General features: G+C 38.3%; 2 protein-coding genes across 2 annotated transcripts in view; one reads left to right on the top strand and one right to left on the bottom strand.

Moving 5' to 3' along the window:
• Nucleotides 1-10,721, top strand: part of ARHGEF26 (Rho guanine nucleotide exchange factor 26) — a 215,432-nt gene extending 204,711 nt beyond the window's left edge. The window contains exons 17-18 of the mRNA XM_060149589.1: nt 10,216-10,338; nt 10,708-10,721. Coding sequence (XP_060005572.1) covers nt 10,216-10,306 — 91 coding nt within the window. The 3' untranslated portion in view covers nt 10,307-10,338; nt 10,708-10,721. The remainder of the gene's footprint in view (nt 1-10,215; nt 10,339-10,707) is intronic.
• DHX36 (DEAH-box helicase 36) overlaps nt 1-16,367 on the bottom strand; it is a 59,025-nt gene extending 42,658 nt beyond the window's left edge. The window contains exon 1 of the mRNA XM_060149588.1: nt 16,069-16,367. Within this exon, the coding sequence (XP_060005571.1) occupies nt 16,069-16,326 (258 nt within the window). The 5' untranslated portion in view covers nt 16,327-16,367. The remainder of the gene's footprint in view (nt 1-16,068) is intronic.
• Between the last annotated feature and the right edge of the window lie 6,186 nt (nt 16,368-22,553).

The following is a 22,553-nucleotide window of genomic DNA, read 5'->3' as shown; positions in this document are numbered from 1 at the left end:
CCAGAGCCCCGAATCAGCGGCTCCTTTAACCCCGTCCTGTCTGAGCAAAAAACAGACGCCCTCCAGCGAACTACACACAGAGGCAGGGCCAGATCCAAAGCTGAGCCCCTGTGAGCTGTGAGAACAAAGAAGAGAAAGGGAAGTCTCTCCCAGCAGCCTCAGAAGCAGCGGATTAAAGCTCCACAATCAACTTGATATACCCTGCATCTGTGGAATACCTGAATAGACAACCAATCATCCCAAATTAAGGAAGTGGACTTTAGGAGCAAGATCTATGATTTTTTTCCCTATTTCTCTTTTTGTGAATGTGTATGTGTATGCTTCTGTGTGAGATCTTGTCTGTATAGTTTTGCTTCCACCATTTGTCCTAGGGTTCTATCCGTCCATGGTTTTTTTTAAAATTTTTTTCTTAATAATTATTTTAATAACGTTACTATACTTTACCTTCGTTCTTTCTTTCTTTCCTTCCTTCCTTCCCTCCTTTAGACAACGAATCATCCCAAATTGAGGAGGTGATCTCTGACAGCAAGATTTATTATTTTTCCCCCTTTACTTCTTTTAGTGAGGGTGTATGTGTATGCTTCTGTGTAAGATTTTGTCTGTATAGCTTTGCTTCCAACATTTGTCCTAAGGTTCTATCCGTCCCTTTTTTTTCTAAAAAAGAATTTTTTAATTCAGTAACTTTATTATACTTTATTTTATTTTTACTGTATCTTTTCTTTTCCTCCCTCCTTCCTTCCTCCCTCCCTCCCTCCTTTCTTTCCTTCTTTGCTTCTTTCTTTCTTTCTTCCTTCCTTCCTTCCCTTCTTTCTTTCCTCATACTTCTACTAATTCCCTCTACTTTTTCTCCCTTTCATTCTGAGCCGTGTGGATGAAAGGCTCTTGGTGCTGCAGCCAGGAGTCAGGGCTCTGCCTCTGAGGTAGGACAGCCAACTTCAGGACACTGGTCAACAAGAGACCTCCCAGCTCCACATAATATCAAATGGCGAAAATCTCCCAGACCTCCATCTTAACACCACCACCCAGCTTCACTCAACGACCAGCAAGCCACAGTGCTGGACAACCTATGGCAAACAACTAGCAAAACAGGAACACAACCCCACCCATTAGCAGAGAGGCTGCCTAAAATCATAATAAGTTCACAGACACCCCAAAACACACCACCAGACGTGAACCTGCCCACTAGAGAGACAAGATCCAGCCTCATCCACCACAACACAGGCACTAGTCCCCTCCACCGGAAAGCCTACACAACCCTCTAAACCAACCTTAGCCACTGGAGACAGACATCTAAAACAGTGGGAACTACGAACCTGCAGTCTGCAAAAAGGAGACCCCAAGCACAGTAAGATAAGCAAAATGAGAAGACAGAAAAACACACAGCAGATAAAAGAGCAAGATAAAAATGCACCAGACCTAACAAATGAAGAGCAAATAGCCAGTCTACCTGAAAAAGAATTCAGAATAATGATAGTAAGGATGATCCGAAATCTTGGAAATAGAATGGACAAAATGCAAGAAACAGTTAACAAGGACCTAGAAGAAATAAAGATGAAACAAGCAACGATGAACAACACAATAAATGAAATTAAAAGTACTCTAGATGGGATCAATAGCAGAATAACTGAGGCAGAAAAACGGATAAGTGACCTGGAAGATAAAATACTGGAAATAACTACTGCACAGCAGAATAAAGAAAAAAGAATGAAAAGAACTGAGGACAGTCTCAGAGACCTCGGGGACAACATTAAATGCACCAACATTCGAATTATAGGGGTTCCAGAAGAAGAAGAGAAAACGAAAGGGACTGAGAAAATATTTGAAAAGATTACAGTTGAAAACTTCCCTAATATGGGAAAGGAAATAGTTAATCAAGTCCAGGAAGCACAGAGAGTCCCATACAGGATAAATACAAGGAGAAATACGCCAAGACACATATTAATCAAACTGTCAAAAATTAAATACAAAGAAAGCATATTAAAAGCAGCAAGGGAAAAACAACAAATAACACATAAGGGAATCCCCATAAGGTTAACAGCTGATCTTTCAGCAGAAACTCTTCAGGCCAGAAGGGACTGGCTGGACAAACTGAAAGTGATGAAGGAGAAAAACCTGCAGCCAAGACGACTATACCCAGCAAGGATCTCATGCAGATTTGATGGAGAAATTAAAACCTTTACAGACAAGCAAAAGCTGAGTGAGTTCAGCACCACCAAACCAGCTTTACAACAAATGCTAAAGGATCTTCTCTAGGCAAGAAACACAAGAGAAGGAAAAGACCTATAATACCGAACCCAAAACAATTTAGAAAATGGGAATAGGAACATACATATCAATAATTACCTTAAATGTAAATGGATTAAATGCTCCCACCAAAAGACACAGATTGGCTGAATGGATACAAAAACAAGACCCTTATATATGCTGTCTACAAGAGACCCACTTCAGACCTAGAGACACATACAGACTGAAAGTAAGGGGATGGAAAAAGATATTCCATGCAAATGGAAACCAAAAGAAAGCTGGAGTAGCAATTCTCGTATCAGACAAAATAGACTTTAAAATAAGGACTATTAAAAGAGACAAAGAAGGACACTACATAACGATCAAGGGATCAATCCAAGAAGAAGATATAACAATTGTAAATATTTATGCACCCAACATAGGAGCACCTCAATACATAAGGCAAATACTAACAGCCATAAAAGGGGAAATCGACAGTAACACATTCATAGTAGGGGACTTAAACACCCCACTTTCACCCATGGACAGATCATCCAAAATGAAAATAAATAAGGAAACACAAGCTTTAAATGATACATTAAACAAGATGGACTTAATTGATATTTATAGGACATTCCATCCAAAAACAACAGAATACACATTTTTCTCAAGTGCTCATGGAACATTCTCCAGGATAGATCATATCTTGGGTCACAAATCAAGCCTTGGCAAATTTAAGAAAACTGAAATTGTATCAAGTATCTTTTCTGACCACAACACCATGAGACTAGATATCAATTACAGGAAAAGATCTGTAAAATACAAAATACAAACACATGGAGGCTAAACAATACACTACTTAATAATGAAGTGATCACTGAAGAAATCAAAGAGGAAATCAAAAAATACCTAGAAACAAATGACAATGGAGACACAACAACCCAAAACCTGTGGGATGCAGCAAAAGCAGTTCTAAGGGGGAAGTTTATAGCAATACAAGCCCACCTTAAGAAGCAGGAAACATCTCGAATAAACAACCTAACCTTGCACCTCAAGCAATTAGAGAAAGAAGAACAAAAAAACCCCAAAGCTAGCAGAAGGAAAGAAATCATAAAAATCAGATCAGAAATAAATGAAAAAGAAATGAAGGAAACAATAGCAAAGATCAATAAAACTAAAAGCTGCTTCTTTGAGAAGATAAACAAAATAGATAAACCACTAGCCAGACTCATCAAGAAAAAAAGGGAGAAGACTCAAATCAATAGAATTAGAAATGAAAAAGGAGAAGTAACAACTGACACTGCAGAAATAAAAAAGATCATGAGAGATTACTACAACCAACTCTATGCCAATAAAATGGACAATCTGGAAGAAATGGACAAATTCTTAGAAATGCACAACCTGCCAAGACTGAATCAGGAAGAAACAAAAAATATGAACAGACCAATCACAAGCACTGAAATTGAAACTGTGATTAAAAATCTTCCAACAAACAAAAGCCCAGGACCAGATGGCTTCACAGGCGAATTCTATCAAACATTTAGAGAAGAGCTAACACCTATCCTTAGCAAACTCTTCCAAAATATAGCAGAGGGAGGAACACTCCCAAACTCCTTCTACGAGGCCACCATCACCTTGATATCAAAACCAGACAAGGATGTCACAAAGAAAGAAAACTACAGGCCAATATCACTGATGTACATAGATGCAAAAATCCTCAACAAAATACTAGCAAACAGAATCCAACAGCACATTAAAAGGATCATACACCATGATCAAGTGGGGTTTATTCCAGGAATGCAAGGATTCTTCAATATACGCAAATCTATCAATGTGATAAACTATATTAACAAATTGAAGGAGAAAAACCATATGATCATCTCAATAGATGCAGAGAAAGCTTTTGACAAAATTCAATACCCATTTATGATAAAAACCCTGCAGAAAGTAGGCATAGAGGGAACTTTCCTCAACATAATAAAGGCCATATATGACAAGCCCACAGCAAACATCATCCTCAATGGTGAAAAACTGAAAGCATTTCCACTAAGATCAGGAACAAGACAAGGTTGCCCACTCTCGCCACTCTTATTCAACATAGTTTTGGAAGTTTTAGCCACAGCAATCAGAGAAGAAAAGGAAATAAAAGGAATCCAAATCGGAAAAGAAGAAGTAAAGCTGTCACTGTTTGCAGATGACATGATCCTATACATAGAGAATCCTAAAGATGCTACCAGAAAACTAGTAGACCTAATCAATGAATTTGGTAAAGTGGCAGGATACAAAATTAATGCACAGAAATCTCTGGCATTCCTATATACTAATGATGAAAAATCTGAAAGTGAAATCAAGAAAACACTCCCATTTACCATTGCAACAAAAAGAATAAAATACCTAGGAATAAACCTACCTAAGGAGACAAAAGACCTGTATGCAGAAAACTATAAGACACTGATGAAAGAAATTAAAGATGATACAAATAGATGGAGACATATACCATGTTCTTGGATTGGAAGAATCAACATTGTGAAAATGACTCTACTACCCAAAGCAATCTATAGATTCAATGCAATCCCTATCAAACTACCACTGGCATTTTTCACAGAACTAGAACAAAAAATTTTGCAATTTGTATGGAAACACAAAAGACCCCGAATAGCCAAAGCAATCTTGAGAACGAAAAAAGGAACTGGAGGAATCAGGCTCCCTCACTTCAGACTATACTACAAAGCTACAGTTATCAAGACGGTATGGTACTGGCACAAAAACAGAAAGATAGATCAATGGAACAGGATAGAAAGCCCAGAGATAAACCCATGCACATATGGTCACCTTATCTTTGATAAATGAGGCAAGAACATACAGTGGAAAAAAGACAGCCTCTTCAATAAGTGGTGCTGGTAAAACTGGACAGGTACATGTAAAAGTATGAGATTAGATCACTCCCTAACACCATACACAAAAATAAGCTTAAAATGGATTAAAGACCTAAATGTAAGGCCAGACACTGTCAAACTCTTAGAGGAAAACATAGGCAGAACACTCTATGACATAAATCACGGCAAGATCCTTTCTGACCCACCTCCTAGAGTAATGGAAATAAAAACAAAAATAAACAAATGGGACCTAATGAAACTTCAAAGTTTTTGCACAGCAAAGGAAACCATAAACAAGACCAAAACACAACCCTCAGAATGGGAGAAATTATTTGCAAATGAAGCAACTGACAAAGGATTAATCTCCAAAATTTACAAGCAGCTCATGCAGCTCAATAACAAAAAAACAAACAACCCAATGCAAAAATGGGCAGAAGACCTAAATAGACATTTCTCCAAAGAAGATATACAGACTGCCAACAAACACATGAAAGAATGCTCAACATCATTAATCATTAGAGAAATGCAAATCAAAACTACAATGAGATATCATCTCACACCAGTCAGAATGGCCATCATCAAAAAATCTAGAAACAATAAATGCTGGAGAGGGTGTGGAGAAAAGGGAACACTCTTGCACTGCTGCTGGGAATGTGAATTGGTTCAGTCACTATGGAGAACAGTATGGAGGTTCCTTAAAAAGCTACAAATAGAACTACCATATGACCCAGCAATCCCACTACTGGGCATATACCCTGAGAAAACCGAAATTCAAAAAGAGTCATGTACCAAAATGTTCATTGCAGCTCTATTTACAATAGCCTGGAGATGGAAACAACCTAAGTGCCCATCATCGGATGAATGGATAAAGAAGATGTGGCACATATATACAATGGAATATTACTCAGCCATAAAAAGAAACGAAATTGAGCTATTTGTAATGAGGTGGATAGACCTAGAGTCTGTCATACAGAGTGAAGTTAAGTCAGAAAGAGAAAGACAAATACCGTATGCTAACACATATATATGGAATTTAAGAAAAAAAAAATGTCATGAAGAACCTAGGGGTAAGGCAGGAATAAAGACGCAGACCTCCTAGAGAACGGACTTGAGGTTATGGGGAGGGGGAAGGGTGAGCTGTGACAGGGCGAGAGAGAGTCATGGACATATACACACTAACAGACGTAGTAAGGTAGATAGCTAGTGGGAAGCAGCCGCATGGCACAGGGATATTGGCTCGGTGCTTTGTGACAGCCTGGAGGGGTGGGATACGGAGGGTGGGAGGGAGGGAGACGCAAGAGGGAAGACATATGGGAACATGTTTATGTATAACTGATTCACTTTGCTATAAAGCAGAAACTAACACACCATTGTAAAGCAATTATACCCCAATAAAGATGTTAAAAAAAAAAAACCCACAATGACCCAAAATCTACGGGATGCAGCAAAAGCAGTTCTAAGAGGGAAGTTTACAGCAATACAATCCAACCTTAAGAAACAAGAAACATCTCTATATATAAACTACCTAACTTACACCTAAAGCAATTAGAGAAAAAAGAACAAAAAACCCCCAAAGTCAGCAGAAGGAAAGAAATCATAAAGATTAGATCAGAAATAAATGAGAAAGAAATGAAGGAAACAATAGCAAAGATCAATAAAACTAAAAGCTGCTTCTTTGAGAAGATAAACACAACTGATAAACCATTAGCCAGACTCATCAAGAAAAAAAGGGAGAAGACTCAAATCAATAGAATTAGAAATGAAAAAGGAAAAGTAAAAACTGACACTGCAGAAATACAAAGAATCATGAGAGATTACTACAAGCAACTCCATGCCTTAAAATGGACAACCTGGAAGAAATGGACAAATTCTTAGAAAGACACAACCTTCCAAGACTGAACCACGAAGAAACAGAAAATATAAAAAGACCAATCCCAAGCACTGAAATTGAGACTGTGATTAAAAATCTTCCACCAAACAAAAGCCCAGGACCAGATGGCTTCACAAGTGAATTCTATCAAACATTTAGAGAAGAGCTAACACCTATCCTTCTCAAACTCTTCCAAACTACAGCAGAGGGAGGAACACTCCCAAACTCATCCTACAAAGCCACCATCACCCTGATACCAAAACCAGACAAAAATGTCACAAAGAAAGAAAACTACAGGCCAATATCACCGATGAACATTGATGCAAAAATCCTCAACAAAATACTAGCAAACAGAATCCAACAGCACATTAAAAGGATCATACACCATGATCAAGTGGGGTTTATCCCAGGAATGCAAGGATTCTTCAATATACGCAAATCCATCAATGTGATACACCACATTAACAAACTGAAGAATAAAAACCATATGATCATCTCAATAGATGCAGAAAAAGCTTTCGACAAAATTCAACACCGATTTATGATAAAAAACCCTCCAGGAAGTAGGCACAGAGGGAACTTACCTCAACATAATAAAGGTCATGCATGACAAATCCATAGCCAACATCGTCCTCAATGGTGAAAAACTGAAACCATTTCCACTAAGAACAGGGACAAGACAACATTGCCCACTCTCACCACTATTGTTCAACATAGTTTTGGAAGTTTTAGCCACAGCAATCAGAGAAGAAGAAGAAATAAAAGGAATCCAAATCGGAAAAGAAGAAGTAAAGCTGTCACTCTTTGCAGATGACATGATACTATACATAGAGAATTCAAAGATGCTACCAGAAAACTACTAGAGCTAATCAATGAATTTGGTAAAGCAGCAGGATACAAAATTAATGCACAGAAATCTCTTGTGTTCCTATGCACTAATGATGAAAAATCTGAAAGTGAAATTAATGGAACACTCCCATTTACCATTGCAACAAAAAGAATAAAATACCTAGGAATAAACCTACCTAAGGAGACAAAAGACCTATATGAAGAAAACTATAAGACACTGACAAAAGAAATTAAATACAGATAGAGAGATATACCGTGTTCTTTGACTGGAAGAATAAACATTGTGAAAATGACTATACTACCCAAAGCAATCTACAGATTCAATGCAATCCCTATCAAACTAACAATGGCATTTTTCACAGAACTAGAACAAATATTTCACAATTTGTATGGAAACACAAAAGACCCCAAATAGCCAAAGCAATCTTGAGAAAGAAAAACGGAGCTGGAGGAATCAGGCTCCCTGACTTCAGATTATACTACAAAGCTACAGTAATCAAGACAGTATGGTACTGGCACAAAAACAGAAATATAGATCAATGGAACAGGACAGAAAGCCCAGAGATAAACCACACACATATGGTCACCTTATTTTTGATAAAGGAGGCAAGCATATACAATGAAGATATACAGCCTCTTCAATAAGTGGTGCTGGGAAAACTGGACAGCTACATGTAAAAGAATGAAATTTGAAAACTCCCTAACACCATACACAAAAATAAGCTCAAAATGGATTAAAGACCTAAATGCAAGGCCAGACACTATCAAACTCTTAGAGGAAAATGTAGGCAGAATACTCTGACATAAATCACAGCAAGATCCTTTTTGACCCACCTCCTAGAAAACTGGAAATAAAAACAAAAATAAAGAAATGGGACCTAATGAAACTTAAAAGCTTTTGCACAGCAAAGGAAACCATAAACAAGACGTAAAGACAACCTGCAGAATGGGAGAAAATATTTGCAAATGAAGCAACTGACAAAGGATTAATCTCCAAAATTTACAAGCAGCTCATGCAGCTCAATAACAAAAAAAGAAACAACCCAATCCAAAAATGGGCAGAACACCTAAACAGACATTTCTCCAATGAAGATACACAGATCGCCAACAAACATACGGAAGAATGCTCAACATCATTAATTATTAGAGAAATGCAAATCAAAACTATAATGAGATATCACCTCACACCAGTCAGAATGGCCATCATCAAAAAATCTACAAACAATAAATGCTGGAGAGGGTGTAGAGAAAAGGGAACCCTCTTGCACTGTTGGTGGGAATGTACATTGATACAGCCACTATGGAGAACAGTATGGAGGTTCCTTAAAAAACTAAAACTAGAACTACCATACGACCCAGCAATCCCACTACTGGGCATATACCCTGAGAAAACCATAATTCAAAAAGTCATGTACCACAATGTTCACTGCAGCTCTATTTACAATAGCCAGGACATGGAAGCAATCTAAACGTCCACAGACAGATGAATGGATAAAGATGTGGCACCTATATACAACAGAATATTACTCAGACATAAAAAGAAACGAAACTGAGTTATTTGTAGTGAGGTGGATGGACCTAGAATCTGTCATACAGAGTGAAGTAAGTCAGAAAGAGAAAAACAAATACCGTATGCTAACACGTATATACGGAATCTAAAGAAAAAAAATGGTTCTGAAGAACCTAGGGACAGGACAGGAATAAAGACGCAGATGTACACAATGGACTTGAGGACATGGGGAGGGCGAAGGGTAAGCTGGGATGAAGTGAGAGAGTGGCATGGACTTATATATAGTACCAAATGTAAAATAGCTAGCTAGTGGGAAGCAGCCGCACAGCACAGAGAGATCAGCTAGCTGGGTGCTTTGTGACTACCTAGAGGGGTGGGATAGGGAGGGTGGGAGGGAGACGCCAGAGGGAGAAGATATGGGGATATATATATAAATGTATAGCCGATTCACTATGTTATAAATCAGAAACTAACACAGCATTGTAAAGCAATTATACTCCAATAAAGATGTTTAAAAAAAAAAGAAAAAGAAAGAGAAAACCAAATATCGTATATTAACGCATATATGTGGAACCTAGAAAAACGGTACAAATGAACCAGTTTGCAGGGCAGAAATAGAGACACAGATGTGGAGAACAAACGCACAGACACCAAGGGGGGAAAGTGGCAGGGGTGGTGGTGGTGATGGGGTGAATTGGGAGATTGGGATTGACATATATACACTAATATGTATAAAACAGGTAACTAATAAGAATCTGCTGTATAAAAAATAAATTTGAAAAATTCAAAAAATAAAGTCCAAATTTGTTTGCTTTTTAATAATTGTACTACATAGAAATCTTTTTAAAATGGTTAATAAATTAGACTAATGTATCTTTTCTCCGTAGTATAGAATATGCCTTCTCTACTAGGACTGGAAGCTTGCACCTGGTTTCTCCTGGACTCTACCGTATGCACCTTTACCTCTGCCAATTTTAATCTGTAATAATTTGCTGTTAAGAACAGCTACTGTGAGTACACCAGCTTTTCAGAGATTTGTGACTGCATCCAGTAAATTTCAGACCTGAGGGTGGTCTTGGGGACCCCCAACACAGAGGATCATTATTAAAACACTTTTACCTCTGCCAATTTTAATCTGTAATAATTTGCTGTTAAGAACAGCTACTGTGAGTACACCAGCTTTTCAGAGATTTGTGACTGCTTCCAGTAAATTTCAGACCTGAGGGTGGTCTTGGGGACCCCCAACACAGAGGATCATTATTAAAACACTTTTGCCCTACGCTTTAAATTCTGTAGGTCTTCAGTACGTATTAACATTTACTGCTCTGTGTACTTACATAAGATAGTTATTGATTACTGTGTTTTTTCTTGGCCCTTAGAAATTTAAGAATCCTCAGCAATACTTAGATTAAAGCCTCCACCGAAAAGGAAGCCCCAGGACATAAAGTCATCCTTAAGCACAGGTTCCTTAATTTTTACACCCCTTCCAAACACCTCAAGGGTTCATAGCCATAGTTTCTTTCATTCACCTTCAAAATGGCAAAGATTAAGTAATTTAAGACTGATTGCTTTCCCAATGAAACTCATTCACACTAACACATTTCTTCAACCAAAGAGAACTTCACATTTTGAAGCTTTTACCTCTACTAGCAGAACAAAGTTCTCCTCCTCACCTTGTTAAATGAATTTTAGATATCCAGAAAAAGGTAGGATGACTGAAAACTGCAATAGCCCCTGAAAATTTTATACTTTTTAATAAAAACATAATATACACTTTAAAAAAATATATTTTCAACGTGGTTCTCTGCACAATGAGCCCCCAAAGGCTGTGGGCAGTGAATTTAGGAATGCTGAAATTCCAAACCTGGATCTAGCCTGATTCTCTGTAGGTTACCTCCCTTCTAACCTTTTTCCAGTTCCATCATCCTTCACTTTACCTCATCCCGCCTGAAGAATCTCAGAATCTCAGACACACATTTTATGGTTCACGACTTTTATTTTATCAAGGCATTTGATTTTTTTATTATTTTCCCCCCTTTTGGACATCTTCAAATATTCTTTCTGCTTCTAACTGGAAATTCCTAGCAAAGGAGACCCTCAATTACATCCAGCGAATTGTCTTTCTCATCAGCTTCCAATTATCTGTAACTGCTTCAAACTTTCTCCATTCTCTGTAACACACCGATACCACTTTCCCGTTCACCCTTGACATTTTACACACAATATTTCATAAAGAAAACAAAACCCAAAGGAAAAGTCCTCAATCGCTTGCCACCAAACCCAAACCCACCTGTATCAGAACCCATCCTTTGCTACCTTCTTTCCTGTTAAAATGGAAGAGGAATACATTTTCCTAGTTAAAGTTAATCTCTCCACTTAAGCCCTGCAGCCTTCCTTCCACCTCCTCAGGGCTATCTCCGATTAAGATTTATCTTCCTTTCCTAGATCTCTTTCTCTCTAGTAGTCTTTAGGCTGTACATCAATATTCTGGTTTGCTTCTTCACAGATATAAGGCAGAAGTGCATTTCCAATGGCCATGTGAATGGGAATTTCTAGGAATCAGGGGCGATTTACTGTATCCCTCCCTGCTGCCACCAAGACCAGTTATGCTCCAGATGGGTGGGAGGCTATATGGACCTCATTCTCATGAGAACTCTAGCGAACTCCAACGGTCAAGTAATGTGAGTAAAAAACAAACCTTTGTTGTTATAAGCCATTAAGATCTGTGGGCTGTCTACTACTACTGCATGATAATTTAGTCTTCTCTGATATATTTACTTTTCCTCTCCACTGGCTCCTTACCATCAGTATGTGAACTTGAACACAGTCAAATCTCTTCACTTTTAAAACAATAAAAACAAAAATCCTGTCTTGAATTCTCCCACCCCTACTTCTCCTCCTCCTTCTCACAGGAGAACTGCCTGGAGGTACCCCCATTTCTTCCTCTCTCCTTCTCTCGCCACTCCAGTGTAATCTGGTTTTTACTTCCACCACTCCACAAAAAGGGCTCTCATCAAGGTTACCAATTACCCTGTTGCTAAATCCAAGACACTCTGAACTCTTACCTCACTTGGTATCAGTGCAGTGTTTGCCACTATTGATTACCTTCCCTTTTTCATATACTCTTTTCTCCCTAAACGATACTCCTGGATTCCAAAACAACATCCATCTCCTTATTTTTCTCTTCTCTGGCTGTTCCTTCCTAGATTCTTTCAAGCTTCTCTTCCTCAGTCCATACTTCCAATTTTCTTGTTCTACATTGTACAGCCCGAGTGCTCTGCAGACCAGCAGTACTGACATCATCCGGGAGCCTGTGAGAAAAGTTGAATCTCTGGACCCACCCCAGTTCTACATTGCTACAAGATGCCAGGTGATTCAGGTTTGAGAAGCAATGGTCTACAGAGTTCAGGCCTGCACCCACTCCTCTTCTCATTCACTTCTATATTACAACTACTATCCATAGGCCCACAAACTGTCAAATGTTCACCTGCAGTCTAGATTTCTCTAGGCGTCAGGTCCACACAGCCTTTAACTTCCTTGAAATCACCACTTGTATGCCCTATAATATCACACTCAGTGTGCTTAAGCTGAGTCCATTGTCTTCCTCCATGAAGCCAATTCTTTTTTTTTTTTTTCCCAGTACGCGGGCCTCTCACTGTTGTGGCCTCCCCCGTTGAGGAGCAAAGGCTCTGGACGGGCAGGTTCAGCAGCCATGGCTCATGGGCCCAGCCGCTCCGCGCCATGTGGGATCTTCCGAGACCGAGGCAGGAACCCGTGTCCCCTGCAACGGCAGGCGGACTCTCAACCACTGTGCCACCAGGGAAGCCCCATCAAGCCAATTCTTTATATAGTCATTAGTGTCATCCATTCACACCTGCCTTCCCCTTCCCTCCAGATAAAATCATTTTGAGTCTACCTCCTAAATCACTTTAAGCTGTCCGCTTCCCTCCATCTCCACTAGCAATGTCCTAATTCAAGCTGTCATTTCTCACCTTAATTACTGCAAGAGCTACTTAACTGGTCTCCCGGTCCCAGGATTGCCTCTTTTTCAATCCATTCTTTATGCTGCTACCTAGGGTGAATTTAAACACAAATCCAATCATTTCATGTTTTGCTTGAAACGCTTTAATGACTTGCCAGAGTTCTTAAGGGAAAGAATTTCAAAGCCCTGCTTATTTTCTAGTCCAGGAGCTTTCATACTGCGATCTGTAAAATTAAAGGATCATGACCAACATTAATTTTAAAAAAAGGCAGAAAGGTACAAACAACAAGAACAAAAGCCCCAGGGCAATGTACAGGTAATTAAACATTATTTCATGAACTTTTTGTTCACTTACACACGTGTGTGCACTGGGTTGCAAATTAAAATATATCCCTTTTTGTGGGAAACGGTCAAAATGTAAAAGCCACTGCTCTACCCCCTTCTCAGTTCCTTGAACCTGACCTCTAGGTTGTGGCACATGCTGCTGCCTCGTCCTAAAAATCCCTTTCCAAGCCCCCAAATCACAAACACAGACATACTTTGCTATCTTTCAAGTTTCAGCTTAAGGGTTACCTCTTCTGGGAAATCTTCTAGGCTCTTCCTAATTTGAGTTAGGGGATAAGCCCACATCCTCCTTATTATAATTCTTTAACATTGTGTTCTAACCGCCCTATAGTGCCTAACACACCACAATTTCTGTAGGGTAGGTACCATATCTAGCTTATTAACACAGTGCCTATGATACTGTTTCAAATATATTAGATCCTAAAACATATCTGTTGAAAGAGTAAGCGTGCATCCTTAGAATGCAGTCACTTTGTAAACACAGGTATTACTTAAAAAGTAAAAGCTGTGGAAATTCTGACTGGGAAGCGATCACAAAGGGCTTGAACGTGATCAAAGAAAGAGGCAGGATGAGCCAATTACTGAAATATGATCATATTTAGTAGAGAAAATGGAGACATACATTTTAGAGAATGATATGAGAACTACAATAAAAAAGCAAAAATAAACGTATGATTACAAAAGCTTTAATTACATCTTGGGAACATAGGCTCAGAAAGGTAAGTACATAGAGGGAAACCTGATATGTAGAAACTAAATTGCCAAGATTCCTGGAAAACATGTTAGGATGCACTGAAACATATGAGACTGAGACGGAACTGACTTGGCTTTCAAATTGTGAGCTAGAGAATGAGATGATCTAAGGCTCTACAAAAGACAGACTTAATAACGAGGAGTAGAAATAGGAGACCAGTTAAGAGCCATGGACAGACAACAAAATGGTGGCTTGATCTATGGTAATTACTGTGGAAATAAGTAGTTAGATTTGAGATATATTAAAAAGGAAGAGAAAACAGACTTGCTGAAATGAAAGAGAAGAATCAAAAATAAATCTCATTTTGGCCTTGGCAAGTGAATAAATGGTAGTGACTTTTACTAAAATGGAGGTTTGGGGAGGTGGTGGAAATCAAGAGTTTAATTCATAATGACCCACTGCACAACCGGCTTCAGATGGAAATAATAATGAAGAATTTTTCCTGATTTACTTAATGTTTCGTCTGTTTAGTTCTTACTTTTTCCAACTAAACTGTAAGCTCCCTGAATATCATACTTCTTCAGACCCCCATAGCAACATGCAAAAAACCTTGTGTGAAAAAACGGGTAAATAAAATTTGATAAAGAATGCTTAGGAAGTTACTCTGTACTAATCACTCAATTATTCTTCCAATTTCAAGATGACTTAGATGTGCTTCCCTTTAAAAAAAAAAAAGTTTGCTCAATGAACAAGTTAATTTTTAGTTATTGAAGAAATATATATATATATTTAAAGAATATAAGTTGTGAAGATAAATAGATAACGCCCCCCCCAATTCAACAAAAATGACATGGATAAAAGAAAAGTAAAGAAATGGAATGATTTAAAAACAGAAGCCTAAATGGTGATTCAATTACTCTGTATCTAATATGAAAGATGCTTTTAAAGTCAGTAAAAAGCTTTTATAAAGCTTATATTAAGAAAACTTCAGTTTAATCACATATATAACTATTAGAACAGGCCACTCAGGGAACTTTGTTTCCTTTACTACAAGTCTTCAGGATACAAATCAAATGGACAATTACCAACCTGAAGACAAGGGACTAAGCCAAATCATCTCTTGAAATTTCTTCCACTTCTAGGATCCTAGGTTTCCTTCTCAAAGAGGAGCTGCTCATCAGCAGAAACCTCCATAGCCCAACGCCCAACGTAAAAACAAAAAACCTGTGTGCCTATTTTAATACTAAGTGGAAGCTGGAGTACTCTTCTGAAGGATCTACAAAAATAGTGCTTGATAGTTTTTGTTCCGCGCAAACCAGTGTCTAATGTATAAAACCGTAATTTTACAGCTCATCAGGCAAAGAACTTAAAGTGACATTAATTATATTAAGGGAAAGGGTAGCCAGATATACTATGACAGTGACACCCCCCAAAAGTTAATTTCGGATGGACCCTGAATTTAACATTTGTTTTGTCCCCAGTTCTCACGTCTTTTAAGCAAAGTACACACTCGCATAAATCCCAACTGCTTCAGGTCAGATGCCCATGGCTAACGTTCACCGCTATTAATAATCCACTACTGGAAGCTTCAACACTTGCACTTCACAAAGCACATGCACCAGTTAAAAAACCGAAAAGGAAAGAAAAAGTTAGGGGTCGAAGGATGGAAAAGAAAACCTGTCCGGTTTCATCCCCCTCCACTACCGAGTCTCAGATTACCTCCTGCCTCTCCGCTTCCTTGTTCTTCTGGCCTTGTTTCTTCGCGTACCACAAGCCGATTTCGCGGCCTTTCAGGTGCCCGGGATGTCGGCCTCGGCCGCCTCGACCACCCCCTCCTCCGCCGCCGCCACCTCCGGAGCCTCGATTCCCTCCGTGGCCCCCTCCATAGCTTCCTCCGTAACCCCCGCCGGAGCTGCGAGACCCGCCATCGCGGCCCCCGCCATCGCGGCCCCAGTTCTGATGGTAGTCATAGCTCATTGTCCCAGCAGGCCAAAACTCGTGAGAACCTGCAACCGCTAGAAATGGCGACCGGATCCGGAGGCGGGTGCGCGTCCACTTCCGTTTTGCTTCCGGCGCCGCGTTCAAGAGGGAGGGACGTTGAGCGTCACAAGCAGACGTTTCCGGTGACGTCACGGGCCGTAGGCCCTGGAGCTCCCTGGGTTGGATCAGGTGAAATCTTTGGTGTGCCCTCAATTGTTTACGTTTGTACCTTTGGAGGCAGAGCCAGCAGGAGGCGCACAGGTTTTCTTTCCCGCCGCCCAGCATGTGAGGAAACGGGTTTTGGGTTTTACTTTATTTCTCACGGTAAAATCCTGAGTTTGCTTCCCAGTAGGCCCTGTAAACGTCGATTGGCACAGTACAAGAACCTGTGGATCGAATGCTTTGTCTCCTAAAGTCCTTAAAAAAAATGAAATGAATTCCTTTTTTTTTCTTTTTTTTTAAACTAGTGGTTATGTCATGAAAACAGCCTAGCATCTGTTTCAAATGTATAAGTATAAAAATGTCCCTGCCTCTTTTAAAGGGTTATCGTCATTTACCACCTTTATCCAAAGGCATAAGATGAGCCTATCTACCCAAATTCAGTGCAGAGCACTTAGACAATTTAAATAAAACAGCAGCTGAAGATTCCTATGTTCATGTGAAGCCGTCTATTGTTGATTAGCACAGGCTATTCTTGTATAATCAAGTGTCTGCTCCACATAGGCTGGCAAGTTTACCAGGGAATATCTAGTTCATTTACACGTGACTGATTTAAAGGTGCTGGGAATACTCACTGAACAAGAGAAGATTGGCATCAGCTTTTATTTGCTTACAGTCTTGAGGAGAAGATAAAGAATAAAGAAATGTATGTTGTGAGTTAAGGAAGGAAAATGCCATATGAAGGGTTCCAGAATGCATCTCTGTGGCAGACAAATTATTTTGAGCAGAGGCATTTGAGTTCCTGAAATCTCTTATCTGCCTAAAAACAGAGCCTCTCAAAAGAACTCAGAAGAACTCTTGCCATAAATCCCTTCCTTGGGAGAGGAACCAGGGAAGACTGACTTTTGTCATTGGAGACTGCAAATCAGCACCACACCTAAAAAGACTTTATAACAAAACCAACATATTTTCCATCTACTCTCATAAGAGCTCATTTATCTTTCCCAAAAGTCATTTGTTTTCCCATAAATACCATTCTCCTCCTTCCCTTCCTTAAAAGATGGTATATAAGCCCCAAGTTCTAACCACTGCCTCGAGTCACATTTTTCTGTGAACTCCCATAGATATGTGATTATATCTGTTTTATCTCTTGCTAATCTGTTTTTGTCAGTTTAGTCTGCAAGTCTCCAAGAACTAAACATGGGAGGGTAGAGGAAAAAGTACCCCTTCGCAACAGCCATGAGATGTTACAGCAAAAAGAATTTAATTTTGGAGTCAGGTTCTTTCTAAGGAATGAGAGGGTAAGCAGTGACTGAGATAAGTAGACTTTAGCTAAACTGATGGGGAGGGAAGAGATTATTACAGGTGGAGGGAATGATGTGCTTGAAGAAAGATGATAAAATGTTGGGGAGTGGGAAAATTCCACACTGAAACTTAAGAGACTGGTGGTGAAGGCCAAAGGGATAGAAAGGAGCCTGACCATAAAAGATCTTACATGCCACAGAAAGAACAATAATACATTTTAAGTAGGGGAGTGATTACTTTGACTGCTTTGAGTAGAAAGGAATGGAGGAGGCAAGAGTGGATGTAGAGAGACTAGTTAACAGGCTGTGGTGTAGGGGAGACAAAATGAGATGACAGAGCAAGATAGAATATAGGAAGGACTGGAATTGAGTTGCTAGGAAAAATAATTGTCAAGATTTAATGATTCATTGGATGTAGAGAATTAGAGGAAAGGGTGAGATGGCTCCCAAATTTAAGATTTGAAAGATGACCTAATAGAAAGGTACCATATCCTGAGATATGAGGAATATAGGACGAGGAAGATTTGGGGGGGGGTTGGGGGAGGGTTGAGTTAATGTGTATAATTAACACTTGTAGAGTTTGAGGTGCCTGTAAAACATACAAATTGAGATGTCTAGAAAGCAGTTGGTTATATGAGTTAAAGACGCAGAGAGAGCAGACTGAGATTATACATTTTGGGAGTTCTGGCAAATATTAATATTATAGGAATGAATAGTTCCAATAAATGTACCCATTGGGCACGCCGGATATGACAAGTATGTGAACTGTTCAGTAAGAAAGACTGGGTAGTCATACTGGAGATGGTAGGGACAAAATGAGAAGGAAATAGCGTGGATTGTTTGAATGTTTTAAAAGAAAAGACACGAGAGCTTGCTCTGTCTTCCCTCTGAAGAAAGGCCATGTGAGGACAGAGGCTGTCTACAAGCCAAGAAGAGAGCTCTTACCAGGAGCCAAATCAGTCAACACCTTGATCTTGGACTTGTGTCTCTGATGAAATGTTACTTTAATCAGTGAAGCCTTTCCTCACTAAAATATTTGAAAAAGCACTCCTCCTGTCATTATCCCTTTAGTCTAATTTTTCTTCGTTTCATTTTTATTATCTCTGGTGCCTATTTCCTGTCAAACTACTTAGCATTACCTGAGATGTATACATACACATATACATATACATATATATGTATATACATTACATATGTGTAGTGAAGAACTTAATCCTATCCAAAGAGAGGGCTGGCCTTTGCCCTTCTGAGGAGGTAATCTCTAAACGCCTGATAGGAGTGACTTTGTTTGTTTGGAGGCCTTGGACCAGCCAGACAGTAACAATACGATTTAGGGTGGAGGCTTTGAGTTATTCGTTCCATATAAGCTTGACCTTCCGAGGAGCTGGATACTGAGATCACTCTTATGAGCAGTCAACCATGCTTACCCTACTCCTACCATGATGAAGCCCCATTAAAGATGGGACACCAAGATTTGTTCCTTGTTGGCAGTACTCCATGCATTTTGTCACACATTGATGCTAGGGAAGTACTGCTGTTCCTGACTCCACGGGGAGAGGAAAACAGAAGCTCCACACTTAGGCCTTTTTTCTGGATTCTGCTGTATGTGCTTCTTCTCTTGGCTGATTTTGATCCATATCCTTTCCTTGTAATATACCATAACTGTGAGTATACAACTTTCAAGGAGTTCTGTGAGTTCTTCTAGTGAATTATTAACATTGATAGTGGCTTAGGGAACACCCTGAACTTGCACGTGGTGTCAGAAGTGAGGGGAGTCTCGTGTGGACTGTGTGCTAACAGTCCGTTCACAGTATATATGTTTGTTTTGGTTTTGTTTACAGTTATAATCCTGTGTACCTAGAGCTAGTTTTAGCATGAAATAGGCATTCATTAAATATTATGATGAGTACATGAATGAGAGTAGCTGAATAGTATAAGAAATTAAGAGAAAATCTATTTATGAAATCCAATACTACAGAACTATGTTGAGAAAAAGCTTCCAAGTAATGCATAACCAAGCCTTTTTTTAAATTATATTCCAAGTAATACTGTGATATTCGCTGTCTTCAAAATGGTTGCCTCAGTCATAATTCTTGGAAGTCTTTGGGATTATGTAATATGTGTTTATATTTGGGGAAATCTTAGGGATTATGTGTTTTCAGTTTATAAAAGTCACCACCAGATGGTGATATTTTTATTAGGTAAATAGTTTTTGTTTTCAGATACATCAATTTGTAGAGAAAAGAGATAAACTATATGAAATAGAGCATTTATTAATAATAAGAACAATATAACAATGCAAAGGTAAGATATTTAAATATAGCACAAAATATCTATAAGGGTATGTCCTATACCAGAATGCATTTTTACAATTGTAATCACATTAAAGAGAAAGTAGACTTTATACCGGTGTAGCTGAACCATCCCCTCTCTTAACAGGGATTGGTAGAAGCTGTTCATGCTCAGGCATAGCCCCCTGTAGAGTTTTCTTGTAGATTCACTACTGTTGCCTTGAAGTTTGAACTGTTACAGGTTAGTAATGTGATGCCAAAGTCTGTGGCTTTGTGGTAAATAATCCTGGTATTGTATGAATACGTATGAACTTTTAAGTGTATCCATTATACAGTTAATTCAACAACCAAGGACAGTTAAATGGGGATACAATATCCTAGGTTTTTTGTTTGTTTGTTTTTCAATTCCCCCAGAATAGGCCCAAGTCCAGTGAAAATAAAATGGAACACAGGAGAGAAAATGGGTATTACTGTCTTCCAATCCAATTCTTGTATTCTTTAAATCTTGTTTTTCATCATCTCCTCTCCACTCAAAGTGCTGTGCAGTTATAAAGGATTTCTCTTTATTATTTTGTTCAGTTTTATTATGATTCTGTTTCTAATTTTCTTGCTGCCAGAAATTATACTTTAAGCAGCAAAATCACTTTTCTCTTTTATAAAATTATACATCTAAATTTAATATATCAAAACCTGTCTTTTACAAAGCATTATTAGAATATTCAATTCAACTTTGGCTTTTATAACAGACATTTAATGCTGCTGATTTATAACATCAGATTGATCTGGCCATTTGTCGTTATGTTAAATTAACCCTCAAGTTTGGAGATAAAAAGTATTATCTTAAGTTAAATGTATTTGTAATGAGAATACATCTGAATTTGAATTTATATGTTATGCATTATTTGAGGCTTTCTTTACAAACATGACTAGTGGCATTACCTTTGCTTCCCAAGTTTAGATAATGATATATTGAGAAGTTAGGTGAAAGATAGGGAAAGTCCACTGAGATAATTATTTTGAAAATAACTTCTTGGTAGCAAAATAATCATCTGAAGATAAAACAGTCTGAAAGCCCATGTCAAGTAATTTAGAATTCTGATTCAATATAATGAAATAGAAACCAGAATAAATCGTTTAAAAAATAATTCACTCAGTTTGTAAATAATAACTAAGATATGTGAGTTGAGAGTGTACAAAGTTTAAAACGTAAAATGTCAACTCAATAACTTTGGAAATAAACATTTAGGTAATACATTTAATATATGTTTACAGAATGATCAGAATAAAGCAATTTGAGGAAAAATCACTTTCTAATTTTTTTTTTGAAATATACGTCACTAATATTCTGACAAGGTGATATCTGCATTTTTGCAATGTAACATATTTAAAATTAATCTTGATATGTGTACCTCACAATCACTTAATAAAGTATATTGAATTGTTTCTTTGCTTGAGATACACATATCTTTGGGAAGGAAATGAAAAAGCACCTAAACTTAGAATAATATGTGAACTAAAATTTTCTGTGCTTTAAGAGTGGCGAAGAAGGTCTGCCATATCTGCCACTTTAGAAACAGATACTTTTGTTTGGACTTAGAGGATTTCCCCTCTGCTCTGCCCAGAAGTTTTTTAGTCTACTTGGGTGCACCTCACAGAACTTAATCTTATGGTGTTTTTCCCTAGTTTCTGTTCAAATAAACAAAAGAATTCTAGAAATGATAAGTATACATCTACAAACTTTTCCAATATGTTTAAGAGCTACTTCCAATTCTACGTCTAACATACAACATATCTGTTTGAAGAGCAGTCAACATACTGAAAAGGTGAAAGGAAAACTCTCATATTTAAGAGAGAAAGAAAAAAAATTCAGTAAACAATTTGTATTTTATAGAAATGAAGGGAACAACTATTTACAGACTAGGGACATGCATGTTTCAAAGTTGGAAGCTAATTTACAGGAGTATATTTCCTAGACATCAGTGTAAAGCTAAAGCAGTAACTGTAATAATACGCTTGCTTTGCTAGCCACATTTAGGAAGCCTCTTCAAATACAACTCAGAGTTTTGCTACATTTCTTCCATTCCCAAAATATTTTTCCCCTTGCTGTAAAGGCCAACTTTATGTGTAGAAACACATGCGTGAGAACAGTATATTCATTGAGCTTATACAATTTTCTGTTTACTCTGAGGTTGACAAACATAGGCGAAAACATTAGTAAACAAGACCAAGGTTTGATTTAGAGAAGGTTTTTAGAAATCAGATAAGAAACAGAATCTTATAATTGCCACAGTGTGCGCGATCTATAAGTAACACTTAAAAAGCACTCAAGTGTTTGCACTAGTTCCAGATGTTTGCACTAAAAATAATTAACTATTAAGTCTGTAAAGCTTATGTAAACCAACAAATAAAAAAGAAAATCAGGGCTTCCCTGGTGGCGCAGTGGTTGAGAGTCCGCCTGCCGATGCGGGGG

The sequence above is a fragment of the Lagenorhynchus albirostris genome, chromosome 5 (assembly GCF_949774975.1).
Source record: "Lagenorhynchus albirostris chromosome 5, mLagAlb1.1, whole genome shotgun sequence".
NCBI classification, from domain to species: domain Eukaryota; kingdom Metazoa; phylum Chordata; class Mammalia; order Artiodactyla; family Delphinidae; genus Lagenorhynchus; species Lagenorhynchus albirostris.
This window is presented reverse-complemented; position numbering and strand designations above follow the sequence as displayed.